Source organism: Octodon degus, unplaced genomic scaffold (assembly GCF_000260255.1).
Source record: "Octodon degus isolate 3935 unplaced genomic scaffold, OctDeg1.0 scaffold00049, whole genome shotgun sequence".
Classification (NCBI taxonomy): domain Eukaryota; kingdom Metazoa; phylum Chordata; class Mammalia; order Rodentia; family Octodontidae; genus Octodon; species Octodon degus.
In genome coordinates, this window is record NW_004524625.1 from 558,528 (window position 1) to 574,084 (window position 15,557).

The 15,557-nt window shown below is 35.4% G+C and overlaps 1 protein-coding gene and 1 pseudogene across 11 annotated transcripts in view; one reads left to right on the plus strand and one right to left on the minus strand.

The window, feature by feature from the left end:
* Emsy (EMSY, BRCA2 interacting transcriptional repressor) overlaps nt 1-15,557 on the minus strand; it is a 93,669-nt gene that overhangs the window by 22,219 nt on the left and 55,893 nt on the right. For all 11 annotated transcript variants that reach the window (XM_023716637.1, XM_023716634.1, XM_023716633.1 and 8 more), the window contains one exon: nt 2,468-2,666. In XM_023716637.1, coding sequence (XP_023572405.1) covers nt 2,468-2,666 — 199 coding nt within the window. The remainder of the gene's footprint in view (nt 1-2,467; nt 2,667-15,557) is intronic.
* Nucleotides 11,709-13,746, plus strand: LOC111817115 (annotated as a pseudogene).

Below are 15,557 nucleotides of genomic sequence, written 5' to 3' on the forward strand. Positions count from 1 at the left end.
TAAGTATGCATGAATGTTTGTTACAATAAATAACTTTTTAAGTGTAAAAAAAATTAAAAAATAAAACTAGTGGATAAAGCTGGTAATAAAGCTAAGTGCATAAGTACTTGATAAGGAATATAATACTTATCCAGTCTCAAGGTACAAATTACTATTAATCTTAAGAACTTTGTTAACTTCATAATGGAGAAAACTGGAACATATCATCTTAATCAAGTGATCCATGTTAATATCTATACTGTGATAAAACTGTCATCATGTGTCTCCTGATAAAACTGAGGACATAACATTCACCTATAGATTTCCTAATGAATCTAATCATGAGAAAACATTAGACAAACCCAACTGAAAAATATCCTACAAACTCACTTACACTCTTCAAAAATTTTAAGATCAAGAAATAAAACTGAGATCAGGAATAGCTCAGCAGTATAAGCCCCTGCCTGGCAAGCAGAAGGTCCTGAGCTCGATCCCTGGTAATAAATAAATAAATAAATAAATAAGACTAGATTAAACAAGAATAAGGAAGATGACAATTACATGTAGCTAAATGTAATACATGGTCCTGAACCAGAACATGGCCAAGAAGAAAAGCTGTAAAGAACACTCCTGGGCAAGTAATATTTGAACATGGACTATAAATTAGATAATAATATTAAGTTTATAGATTTTTTTATTTTTTAAAGAAATCAAAAAATAGTAAAAGAAATTAGATATAGAACTTTATTAAACAAAATAATAGGAATTTAACAATGGTTGTTATATTGCATAATATGGTCTTCAAATTAGTTGTTTGGATGACCAGATATAAGCATGCAAAGCTGGTTAAAAAAAAAAAAAAAAGCTGCAAGAAATTAAAAAGCAAAAAATTTAAGCATAAGCTACTCCTTTCAATAGATAGCAGAAATCACCAGTTCAATTATCTAAGCTATACTGTACATATACATAAATATGTCTTTTTCCCTTCCTTTTTTCTTTTGTCCTTTTCCTCATCTCAATTGTTCTTTCCCTTTGAACAGATTCTTTTCCTTTCACAGTATCTATTGTACATTTTAGATTTTATTTACTCTTTCAGGTTCTTAGACTAGCAAGACAGTATGATGTTTACACATGTGGGTCTGATTTATTTCACTTATGAGTAAGTATGGTCTCTGGTTGCATCCATTTACCTATAAAAGTCTCAAGTTTATCTTTCTTTATAACTGAGTAACCGTAAACTGTGTAAAAATAACATTTTCATCCATTCCTCAGTTGATGGGCATCTGGGTTGTTTACAAGATTTAGCTGTAACAAACTGCACTTCTATAAACATGGTGCACATATATTGTAATATGATGTTTTTAATTCTTTTGAAAAAATACCCAGAAGAATAGCTGAATCAAATGAGATCTGTAATTCTAGTTTTTTGAGGAATGACCACATTGATTTCTACAGTGGTTATACCAGTCTACACTCGCTACAGTGGAGAAGGGTGCCTTTTCCCCCACAGCCCCTCCAGTATTTATAATTGGTTGACTTTGAAATTGTTGAGTACTGCCATGACACCACCAGTGGAAAACTCAACATCTAACTCTTCATGCGACAGATTAGAGTCAAAATGAAGGTAAATGAAGTGTATAAAATTATCCTTGGCTAGGTATGTAAGTTATACATGGAACATGAATTTTAGCTTTTGAGTTGGGTTTCATCTCTAAGATCTCATTATACATATGCAAATATGCCCAAATCTGAAAAATTCCAAACATTTCTGATCCCAAGCATTTTAAATAAGAAATACTAATGATATGTACCAGAGGCAATATACATAACTGAATGACATGAGTACCAAACTTGTGGAAAGTCTCAAACTTACAACAGTTTCAGATTTCCTAGAAAAATAACATAATTATAATAGCACTGAGAACAAAGGCGTCAGTTTCAAATTCCCTCCTTATAATTAGTATAACCACAGAACTGCCATCTGAAATGTTTTTCAAAGTAAAAGGGAATGTTATTAATAATTATGCCAAATGACAGACATAAACTAGGACTTAGCCTATTGGAGTAGAATATATAGTTATCCTACTTAGAACGCACTTATAGCTCACCTCTGCCCACCCTGATTACTCCTCAAGGTTCAGCAACAATCATTTCAGAAGGGATATTGACCTTCTTCCCTGCTTCTTCCCCTACTTACCAAACCAAACAGAAAGATTACCATGTGAGTCACACTTCTAACCAAATAACATTACCCTCTTGACAAAACCATCATCTGAGGTTTTGATGAACATAGGCCATATAGGAAAGAATGGAAAGCTTTACCAAAACTAAAATTTCAGCTTATTGATTAAACATAAAGAAAAAAAAGAACCAACACACCAAAGTGTACAAGTTTGGGTGTAAGTTCCTAAAAGTAACTTCTATAAGAACTAGTAAACAACTATTCTCAGGAAATACTGATATAAATCAGAAGTAAAACCAATCTTACCTTGGGAACTCTGGGAGGACTCTGTAGAAGAAGAACTACTATCTGTGTAACTCTGTGGTTCTTCTTTTCCATCCTGAATAGATGCATTACCAGCCTCTGCTACCCTGGATGCTTGCTGTAATGTTTCTGTTACCAGCTGTCTTGTCTGTTCACTAACAACTGTGGCCTGAAATGTCACTGGTTTGGGTTTAATGAGAACCTAGAAGAAAAGCAAAATTTCCAGATGACAAATTAAAGTGCTATTTAAAATGTGACACTTTTTCTGATACGAAAAATAGGGTTTTGTGTATTTATTATGTTTTGGGTACAGCACAATTCATCAAATACTAACACAACTATTGACATGGGCAATGCTACATGTCAGACTGTGACAGCTATAATTATGACAAGAAGCTTTTGTACCTGTTTTTTCTTGTCTACAGTACCCTTTTCTTCCCCTGTCTTTACAAGTTATTTTATAACTAGCAATGTTTATAGTAGGATAAAACCTATACACAAAAGTGACAGAACAGAAAGACACAAGAAGCCTAGATCCCCAAAGGAATTTCTGACCCATAACATCAGTCCAGTACTTCCTCCTTCTCAATTTTTACTAACATAGTAAAATAGAAAACTCTAGTTTCCTTAAGTCACTGTTATTCAAGCTTCTTTTTGTGAGGAATCAAGTGAAATCTGTAACAGAAACAATAGGATAAACTCAACTTGCTCAAGACCTGAAGAATCTTTGAAGAAACCCCAGAGAAATACTGGTTTAAATTGTCATTAAAACATGTGATGAATCAATTCCTGGCAAAAGTCAAAGCCACAAATACTGAAACAACAGAAACAGAGAATTTCCAAGCCAGATCATTCTATTTTAAAATGTGGATTTTAGGAGTTGACTTCAACTGGGTCAATGGAATAAAAATGTTAGTTCAACAGTTATTTTGATTTTTACCATATGAGATCTTAAAACTGTGAGTCATTCATTTGCAAGAGTTCTAAATGAATACATGATTTATATCTTAGATAATGGTACAAATGATATTGTTACTGTTGAACTCAAACGGACATAACAAAACTCATCACACAAAGAATTCTTTTAGATATGTAAACAATTTGGCTACAACTTTGAGAGCACAGATTCTAAAAGCACATAGATAAATTAATACATTTTTAAAAATCCTACTAATACTTTCCAACCAAAGTAGTACCACTTCCTGTGATATTCTCAGAAAAGCAGTTAAGAGAGCTAAAGTATCTTCAAGAACACAAGATCAATCCTGAGCTTTAAAGTCCTAGGCAAATTTTCAAAAGTTAACTTCTGCTGGTTGAAAAATGAATAAGACCGTTAGAATCTTTGTTATGTAAGGTTCAAATAAAGCAAAAGGAGGGTAGAGGTAAACTGGGCAATGAACACAAGGTCTCATACATGCTATACAATGCTCTACCATTGAGTTACATCTAGTACCCTTTAGTTTTTTGTTTTTTTTTTTTTGGTGGTAGCAGATTGAGCTTAGGACCTTGAGCTTGCCAAGTAAGCATTTATTCCACTAAGCTATCTCTCCAGCCCCCTCTAGTGCCCTTTTTTAAAAAAGCTCTATTTTGAGACTGTCTCAAAAAGCTGACTAACCTGGATATGAACTTTTTTTTTTTGGCGGAACCGGGGGTTGAACTCAGTCCCTTGTGCTTGCCAGGGAAGCGCTTATTCCACTGAGCCATCTCCCCAGCCCCATGGACGTGAACTTTCAATCCTCCTGTCATGGGCCAGCCAAATAGCTCAGTATATTAAAGCACCTGCAAGCAGCCATCCTGGCCCCGCCCCTGGGGCACCCTCAGAGGGTGACTAAGACTAGGCATGGTGGCATGCACTTGTAATCCCAGCTCTTGGGAGGCTGTAAACAGGAGAATCACTACGAGTCTGATCTAGTAGTGAGATCCAGAACACCCTGTAGACCCTTCCCTAAAATACATAAAAGCAACCAAAAAAATCATCCTGTCTCAGCCTTCTGAATTACTGGAATCACAGGGATGTGTACCTGCACACACAGTTCAAATAACACAAATTTTTAAGTGCTTCTGAAGGCCATGACAGCTTATAAAAAGTAAGTACTTTTCTTCAAGAGATTCTCAATAGCTACCATCCCTCCACAACATCTCACCTCAAATATATACCTTCTGTAAATATGGACTTCTTTCCTACAAAATTTTCTCTCCACCAATCTGTGGCTTGTAACACTACAGAAATAGATACTGTATTTCCCTAAAAATAAGACATAGCAGGAAAATGATTACTATTCTCTTGTTCAGTGGCTATTCTGTAAGGAAGGTAAAGCAAGACCAAGCTTACTGGGACTGGAATTTTTTATCTCTAGTTTTCAAAGCAGATTATTTTCTAACTAGGTCTCATTTTGTACCTTTCAAAAGGACAAAAGAAGTCAAGCGCCATGATGTATGCCTGTAATCCCAGCAATCTAGAGGCTACAGTGGGGGGATCAAAAGTTCATGCCTGGGGCCGGGGAGATGGCTCAGTGGAATAAGCGCTTCCCTGGCAAGCACAAGGGCCTGAGTTCAATCCCTGGTTCTGCCAAAAAATAAAATAAAATAAAATAAAATTAAAAAAAGTTCATGCCTAGCCTGGCCAATTTAAACTCAGCAAGACCCTGTTTAAAATTTTTAAAAAATTGGAGGAGAGGTAGAGGTAGAGGAAGAGAAGGAGAAGGGAAATTTTTTCCAGACAATTTGAAGTTCTGGGAAGAATGGCACTTCCTCCTCCTTGGGAGTAAGCAGACCTATCCCATGAAGAAGAGTACCCTACCCTTACATGAACAAATAGACCTACTCTAGAAAAGTGGTGGGCTGCCTCCCACAGGAGCAAACAACCTCATAGGAAATGCAGCATCCCCCAAGGCAAGCGCATAGCTACATGAACGCTCCAAGCTAGCTCCAGATTTTGTTTCCACACAGCACAGGGCAGTACAAGGAAGGACTAACCAAAGGACCAGATCCTGGATAAGAATAAGGCTCAGGGAGAGAATAGTATAACCAGACCCATGAATGCAGACATTTAGTCCAACAGCTCACTCAAACCCCTACCCTGCAGCCCACACCTAGCAAAGATTAAAGGGCTGAGTGTGTTGCCCATTTACCAATAACAGAAAGGATATGCCTTGCATGGATGGAAACCACAGAATGGAGGAAACAGAGGGTCAAGGAGGGCACCTCAAAAATCTCAAAGGCCTTAAAACAAGGCACAAAAAATCATGACTAGTTGGATCCTAGGACTACAGATCTTGTAATGAAGTCACTCATTCAATAACACTAGAAGGTCCAGGAGAGAGCCCAGTGGCAAAGTGCCTTTCTGGCAAGTGCATGGTCCTCAGTTCGATTCCTAGTACAAAAAAAAAAAAAGAATTTTGTCTTAGATTCAATCTTTTTTTTTTTTTTTTTTTTTTTTTTGCGGAACCGGGGATTGAACTCAGGCCCTTGTGCTTGCCAGGGAAGCACTTATTCCACTGAGTCATCTCCCCAGTCCGATTCAATTTTTTTCTGATTTTTCTATTTTATATTATTTTTCTGTATGGGACTTTCTTCCTCCTCTTGTTTCCCACCTTTATAAGTTCCTTTTCTCTTTCTCCTTTTCAACATTTTCATCCTTACCTTTTATTTGTTTTTGCAAATCATCTTTTTCCCCTTCATTTTATTCTTTGTTCTTTCCTGTGACAATTTCCTATCATTATTAATTTTCCTTTTATACCTACATAGGATTCCCCACCTAAATTTTTGCTCCTCATATTCCATTAAATTTTATAATTTTGCATTTTTCATTCTCTAATTTCCCACCCTGTCTACCTTTGAAGGTCTAGGAAAGCAGTAACTTTACCCAGTTGCTATGACATTTTTCTTGTTAGTAGAGGTAAAATTATTCCATTTAGTAGACATGTACTATAAGTCAATATCTGGCTTATCTATGTATTCACATAGTAATTACATGTTTCTTTTCTAGGTAAGGGTGATACTTTATTGATCCTTAGGATTGGCAATATTCCGTGTGTATGAGCCAAGATATGATTTGCCTTAGAGTCATTAACAATACTGTGGCCCATTCCTGGAAAACTGAGACAAATATGGGAGGTACAACCTCCCATCTCAGGTAAAGAGGTGGTTGGATCCTGGGACAGAGACAAAGGCCAGTAGTCAGCCACACCCAAAGGAACCTCCTGGAAAGCAGACACTATTTAGAGAGATTTCCATACTGGAAACAAAGTTTTATACTACAATCTATTTGCAAGCTTCAATACAAACAAAATAATAGAAGAATGAGAAGATAAGGTAATGAAATGCTTCCAAAAACTCTCAACATTCCAAAGCTAATCCACTAGGGTACCAATGGAGAATAAACGAAAAGCAAAGCCCCATACCCCAATTATTCAAAATTATATTGGAGACAACAAAAGTGGTAAGTCATTTCACTAGCTCACAGAAAACAGAAATACAAGTCCCCAATTTACAAACATTTGAGTTGTGAACTTGCACAAGTATATTGTATAAGATTTATTTTGTGGGCTTATAAAATAATCCAATTTATGAACAATTCCTGGACAGGAACTGATTCATAAAATGTAGACATACTATAATAAGATAGTGGGCCATATAAACAAAATGATCAGCAAGTCAAAATAAGGTATTAATAAAAAGATTAGCTACACAAAACATGAAAAAGGGCTCCAAATAGAGGGTGGCAGAAGTAACTAATATGAGGCCAGTGTCAGAACTAGAGGAGAAGGCTGTTGTTGGTAACCAATTAACGAGAGATACCTTAAAAATAACAAGAGAACTTGAAAAATAGAGCCAACAATTTTTATGCCACAAAGACTAACCTAAAATTAATTGGAATAAAAATAAAAAAATCAGAAGACAGTACAGATGGCACAAAAAAACCTGAATTAAGAGCAGAAAATTTTCAAACTAGCTAGGCATGGTGGCAACTGCCTGTAATCCCAGCACTTGAGAGGATGAAATAGGAGTCTTAGCATGAGTTTAAGACCAACCTGAGCTACCTAGTGATTTCAAGCATGGCTTGAACTACATAATGAGCCACTATCTCACAAAACAAAAAAAAGCAATAATAAAAAATAAGCTCAGTAACTAAGAAAAGCCCAAGTCCAGATGGGTTCACTGGTTCAGGGATATTCTACCAATAATACTCCTCAAGCTTTTTAGATCCTCTAAGTGTAACAGAGGATGCCACATACACAACCCTTATTTTTACCTTAACATAATACTGGCTGTGTGGTTTCAGTACCTTTCTCTGAGGGAAACAGGAAGCAATCTTTGTGTTTACCAACTCAGTACAACAAAAGACAAGATGTAAAGTGTCAAACCAGATTTACAGCAACATTATCCTCCATGGAACAGTATTTGTGGCCATTTGCCTAAGCAACACAGAGGCTCCAACAGACCCAGACCACTCCAGGATTTGTTCAGAAAAGTACTTGATTTTTCTGGTATAAGTAGCCCAATTCAGTACAATGTCACATGAAAAAACAGATTTGCAAGTTTGGGAAGAAGTCGAAAGTGAATCATCAAATTACTCATATATGGCTGAGGAAGATCATCCATAATTATAAAAGACATGTTTTCATAATAGAAGAGTGGTGTGGGTACATAACAATGATGACTTTGATAATGGCCATGTGAGCCAAAGTTCCTGTGACAGTGAAATGAAAAATGAAGCCACTGAAACAGGCACCAAAAATGCAGACCACCTTGATTCAGATGACAAAGAAAACAGCAATGTGAATATCTATTTGAACAGTCACAACATTGAAATCAAATAAAACAATCCAATAATAGAACTAGGTCCAAAAATATGCTGAGGCTCTTGGTAGGGACTAAAGGCACTAGATAGAATATAATAAGGCACTAGTCATTCAATATTGGAAAAAGTGACAGACAAAATGCTACATGATGTTGTGAAAGATAAAAGCTGAGATTCAAGTAAAATGTTCTGTATGCACCAACAGCCATATTAAAAAAAACATATTTATTATGATACCTCATTATACCTCATTACCTGAACTGAAAGTATTCATAGGTCTCCTGTTCTTAGCAGGGATTTCTCATGGTAGTCATAGGAATGTAAAAGACTTACGGGAAGAGCACTGGGTCAATATATGGCAGACAAATTTATGTCCTTGTAGATGCAAAGACTTACTAAGCCTTCAATGTAGACATTTATCAAGGAACTCATTTATCAAGTCCTTATTATACAGTATAAACTGAATAATGTTGTGAATGATGATGTGATTTGCTGTTTCCCATTTCCCAAACTAATCAGAATGTGACATTTGACAATTGGTTCACCAGTTTCCAACTGATGTTACATTTGCCAACAGACCACAGGTTGACCAGCCCAGGAACTGTAAGCAGAAACAAAGCAGAAATTCTAAATGAAATGTTGCAATTTCAAAACAGAGCATTGTATAGTACAATCTTTGGATTTCAAAAGGACTTACATTAGTTTCTGATATGGCAAAGAAAAACAAACAAGTACTGCTGATGGAAATACTGATAGGGAAACATAAACAAAATGGAAACCTGAGATGGGAACTTTCTACAACAAAACCAAAGGCAGAGTAGATGCTGTTGATGAGTTATTCAGAAACTACGATATCACTCAAAACACAAAGTATTTTGGCCAAAGGATGTGGCTTACTCTATCCTCAAAATGTATGGTATACCTCGACAGTTTATAAAGTAACAAATGCAAAATGCCACGGAGACATATTCTTAGAGGATTAGACTAGAACTCATCACAGATCATTTACAGCAGAGGAAAACTACACACACACAAAAACTGTGGACCACACTGTTGAACTAACAGGGAAACAGGCAGGTACAGCATCCTATAGACCTACTATAACAACAAAACCAAAAAAAGACGTTAACTGTGCTCTACAAGACAGGAAAACAAAATATACATGTTATCAGTATAAACAATACTTGTTATGGAACATACAATTTTCATGAGAAGACTATCTTGGGTATGACAATTGAAGAAAGATTTTTGTTGTCGAGTTTTGTTATTTTCACTGTAGTTTATGTAAGTTTTTTGTTTGTTTTGGAGTACTGGGGATTGAACTCAGGACTTTGAGCTTGCTAGGCAAGAGCTTATTCTACTGAGCTTTCTCCCCAGCCCTTTTTTTTTTTTTTAATGTAAGTTTATATTTCTGATGTTATTGCTTAGGTTTCTTTTACTTATTTTTTATTTTTATTTTTTTGCAGTACCAGGGATTGAACTCATGACCCTGTGCTTGCCAGGCAGATACTTATTATACTGAGCTATCTCCCCAACCTCACTTAGGTTTTGTGAGCAAGTAAATAGCTAATATGAAAATGCTAGGGGCCGGGGAGATGGGTCAGTAGAAGAAGCACTTCCCTGGCAAGTGCAAGGTCCTGAGTTCAATCCCCAGTTCCATTTAAAAAAAAGAAGAAAATGCTGATGTCTATTTTAAGCACTCATTACATTTCTGATGTCTTACTGGTATCTTATTTCCCTGCTAAATGCACATTGTACAATATAGCAGGAAGCGCCTAACAGAACAGGAAGAGAAGTAACAAGAATGGCCTACCACATAGGAAAGAAAAGCTAAGCACATGTGCTGTTTATGTGAGATTTACGCATGAAACATGTAGTTACTGTGTGAAGACTGCCTTAGATGTGACAGTTGAAGCGAAGATTCTGTGGTAGACTTTGTGTTTACACTGAAGCTCACATAGGTTTTTACTTCTGATATTATCTCTTAGGTTGTTTTTTGTTTTTTGGTGTTTTGTTTTTGTTTTTTTGTTTTGTTTTTTTTTTTTTTTTTTTGTGGAACCGGGGATTGAACTCAGACCCTTGCACTTGCCAAGGAAGTGCTTATTCCACTGAGCCATATCCCCAGCCCCAAAACACTAGCTCCTAGTTCACACCCATCCAGGCCAACAGGTGAGGGTGAGAGTCTTGGATTCTTTTTTTTTTTTCCAGAACCAGGCACTGAACTCAGGCCCTTGCGCTTGCTATTCTAAGTAGTCATTATATGTTGATATTTTCTTTCATTCACATCTTATTATTTATGTGTAATAACTGAAGTAAAGACTTTTTTGTAGAGTGCTATTGGTATTTTCACTGTAGTTCATACAGGAATTTATTTTTGATGCTATCTTTTAGGTTTTGCAAGCAAATATAGAGCTGATGTGAAACTGTCTATGTTTATGCTAAACATGCAGTATGTACTAAGAATTTAATACTTCTATTAATATTTTTTGTTCCTGTTAACTATACACTGCATAATATAATAAGAACCTCCTGAAAGTACAGCAAGACAAGCCACATGTCAAGCATGTCTTACAAAAAGGCCACAAAAGCTAAATACATGTGCTGTCAGTGTATGTGATATTTGTGTATGGAATATGTTGTCTGTGGGAAAAATACTTTAGGTGTGCTAACTGAAGTAAAGATTACTTTTTTCATAGAGTGCTATTGATATTTTCATTGCATTTTATATAGGAATTTATTTCTGTTGTCATTTTTCAGACTTGTACACCAAAAACCAATGTTGAAAATTCTGATGCTTCTTGTAAGAACTCAATAAATATTAAAAAAGTAATGTTTTTTTTATTTTTGTGATTGTTTTCCTGTTAAGCACTCATTGTATAATAGTGAAATTAATAAAATTAGAATAATCCATGAATAGAAATATTCTAAAAAATAAATGGAGGCTTGACACTATGGTTATGCCATGAAATAACAAAAAGAGTGTTAAGCTTGGAGGGTAACAAAATTAAAAAGAAAGAAATATTCCCAAATTCATTACTCTGATTCCAAACCAAAGCCAAGCAAGGATTTAACAACAACCAAAAAAAAAAAGTAGATCAATTTCTTCAACAAATACAGATGCAAAAATTCTCAATAAGATACTGGCAAACACTGTCCTTCGGCTGGCGGCATTGGCAGGGAGGGGGACAGTAGTTGTACATCTCGTCCCTGCCTCAGTGAAGATACTATATTGAATGAAGAAAGACTGAATTTACAAGTGCTTCTTTTAAAATGCATCTGTGTAGTACTGCTCCAGTTTGAATAGCAAAAAACTATCCATTATGAACTACCTGACTGTCAGGTAGCTCATACTGAAAAACTGAAGCAAGTACTAGATAAATATGATCAGATCTCTCCAGCCAGTCCTCACTCTGACAAAGAGAATCCCTTTTTGTCAACCTAATGAAGCATTCCAAGTCATATGACTCTTTTCAAGATGAACTTGAAGATCAAAGTTCAGAAAGCCATAGGCTTAGAGCCAAAGACTTGTTTCAGAAGGATGAGGGAGGACTATTTGGAAAGTTGTGGGTACAGAGAAGTTGATCCCAAGCCTAGGTATAGAATGTCTGATCAAAGACTCCCGTCAGGGACCATCCAGACTGACCCAAGACCATGCAATATTTCACAGAGACAAAACCGGTTACCTCAGTAATTCCCAGTTCACAACAACAGGCTGAGACTAGAATCTCTGAGCTACTGTCAGTATTGTAGAGACTGTGTCTCTCAAAAACTAGTGCCCTTGAACCTCAGCCAGCAAGCATATAATTACAGTTCAGCCAGTGTGACACTGTAAGTCCCGAGCACCTCTCCTCGGGAGCCAGGACTAGTGTCCATCTAGCCAGTCATCAGAAAAGAAGGCACCCAGAGGAAGGCAAAGAAAACCAAAGGAGGAGCGGCCCAAGCATAACAGGAAAAGAAGTCTTGAGGAGGTGGATTTGGAAGAACATGAGATTTCTGTAATCTGTTTCATCTTTCTACAATTCAATACCAAAGTAATATGTTACATTATTTCATAGAAGTCTTTAATAGACTATTACACTGAACATGATATTCACTCACCATTAATCAAACAAAATTATTAAATTTATACATCAGAATAAGTAAAAATTTCTGACAGAACCAAGTACGTATTAATGATGATACACCTGATGATAAAGAATGTTACATTTCTAGAACAATGTATCTAAATGTCTGCCACAGGTTAAATGGTATTATCTGTAAAGGTATATAAAATGTATAAACTCTGCCATTCTTTCTCCCATAAATTTAGCATCTTATCTCTAAAAGAAATAATTATGTTTGCCAAGTCACCCCTGCATTTTATCACAGATTTAAATTCTGAATGTGGTCAAATATTGATAGTGATTCTACTCAGGAAGTTCAGTTATATATGGGAAAAGGACATCAAGAAATTTAAAGACAATACAGTTGTATGACAAGTACATTCAGATATTATTTAGACTAAATTCTTTAGGGCATGAAATAAGTTGTATCTCAGGGTACTGTCATTTAGTCATAAATATTTTGGGATAGGTATCTGTTAAACAAATCATGTTTTAATGTAACAGATTCATATGGAAAACTGTAAACTGATAATATTTCTTAGCAGTTTGACATTCAAAATATAAAATTATAATAAAATTACTTTAGCTAGAGTGCATAGGTTATAAATTAACTAACTATATAGTAATCCTGATAAATTTTGGCTCTATTCTTTTTTTTTTTTTTTTTTTGGTAGAACCGGGGATTGAACTCAGACCTTGTGCTACTGAGCCATCTCCCCGGCCCTCTATTCTTAATACAGGATATTTAACAGCATCTAGGCCAGCAAGCCTGTACTTTATGTTACCTGCAGGAAACTAAGCATTTGTGTCACTTTGTCCTGCTTTGGAAGGATCTAAGTTAAAGAAGATGAAATTAAACTTACTGTAATGAAGAGAGTTAAGAGGGAAGGAAAGGGATGAGGAAGTAAAAACAATTAAGAATACAGAAATATATTGTAAAATCTGTTGCCCAGATTAACAGACACAGGTATGCAGGGTTGGATGAATAATTAAACATTAACGCTTGCTTTCAATAAATTATAGAGTATATATAACAATCATTGTTAATTTGCTACTCATTTTGAAATTCTGTAATATATGTATTGTATGTTACTCTGTTTCTTTGTTGTTGCTATGTGTTTTTGTTTTTATTCTTTAAAATAAAATTTAAAAAAATATATATATAGAAGAACATGAGAGCATCTAAAGAAAGAAAACAGATGGAAACAGAACCTGCACAGGGCAGTACAGAAAAGCATAAGCATCGAAAGGAGAGGAAAAGCCAAGAGCTAGCCTCTACGGAGGAGGACCAGAAGCGCAGAAAAGAGAAAAAGGAGCAAGGCAAGGAAAGAACAGAGGAAGAAATGCTTTGCGACCAGCCTATCCTTGAATTTTGAAGCTCTTAGGTTGTTTCTCCTAAGGTTAAAACTGAACAAAATAGTTAAGGAGCTTGGTTTTATGGTATTCGTGTTCATATCACACAAGTGAACAAGTGGTTGAATTCTAACAAAGGCCAGGTGAACATCAAGTGTTTAGTATGCTTATTCTCCAACATAGAAATTACTTTTCCTCATTTTCCTAAAACATTATTACAATTTTCTTACATTTGATAAAATTTCCCTTTAGGAGAGTGGTTCTGGTTTACTGAAATTGCCATGATGGTGGAATTATTTTCTCTTGGGAAATAATTTATTTTAACTTGGAGGACTAATAGGCCTTGTAGAATTTATTTCTTGATTGGATTTATTTTTAGCTTTGCGTTGGGTATTTTTATGTTTTTTGGTTTTCTTTATAAAGCAGTTTAGATTCTTTTTCTCCTTGTTAACTTGCAGTATATTGTCTAAGTTGGAAAATGAATACATAATAATAATAAGCTTATGTTACATACAGTTCTAAAAGTTTCAAAGAGTCTTGATACAAAATCAGTTTATATTCTGGAGAAGTTTACAATGAAGTGTTTTATTATTAATAATAATAAAAAAAGATACTGGCAAACATAATACAAATGAATTAAGAAGATCATAAATCATGGACAAAGCAGGCAGGTTTCATCCCAGGCATGCAAAGATATCCTAACATTTGCAAATTAATAAATGTAATATATCACATAAAACAAAAGCTCTTATAAAAATCACATGATCATTTCAACAGACACAAAAAGTCTTTGATAAAATCCTTCCATGATGAAAATACACATGAATCTGATAAAAGCCACTTATAACAAACCTACTGCCAACATTGTATTCCCATAAAAAATGAGAAAGTTTTCCCTCTAAAATCAGGAGCAAGACAAGGATGTCTACTATCCACACTTCTGTTCAACACAATACTCAAAACATTAGGCAGGGGCTGGGGAGATAGCCAAGTAGTCTAACTGCCTGCTTGGCAAGCTCAAAGACCTGAGTTTGATCCTGATACCACATGCTGTGATGGCTCTGAAACCCAGGTGCATGGTGCTGGTTCTGAAACCCGGCATGGTAACACATGCCTGTAATCCCAGTGCTGGGGGGGCTGAGACAGAAGGATCACTATAAGTCTGAACTGCATAGTGAGATCCTGTATCCAATAAATAAATAACTTAAAAAAAAATTAGAAAACATGAGGCACAGCAAGTAGGCAAAAAAGCGAAATAAAAGTGAAATACATAGGAAAAGAAGTCAAAACACCATTATTTGCAGATGACCTGGTCCTCTACCTGGAACACCTCAAAAAATACATCAAAAAATCTCTTAAAATTAATAACCAAATTCAGTAATGTAGCAGGATATAAAGTCAACACCCAAAAATCAATAGCATTTCTTTACCTTAATAATGAACCCACTGAGAAAGAAATTAGGGAGAAAATACCACTGAAAATAGCAACAAGAAAAACTACTTAGGAAATAAACTAACCAAGTGAAAGAACTCTATGGTGAAAAATATAGTATTCTGTAAAATGTAATCAAATAGGACTTCTGAAAACAGAAAGATACCCCGTTTTTTAATAAATAGTTAAAACCAAAACAGTCAAGATGGCCATACTTATTTATACACAGATTTAATGCAATCCCAATTAAAACCCCAACAGCATTCTTCACAGAACTAGAAAAAACAATTCTAAAACTTACATGGAACAAGAAGAGACCTAGGCCAGTAAAAGCAACCGTAGGTAAACAATGAAATATGTATTACAAAGCTACTATGACCTCCTGCCAAAAAAAAAAAAAAA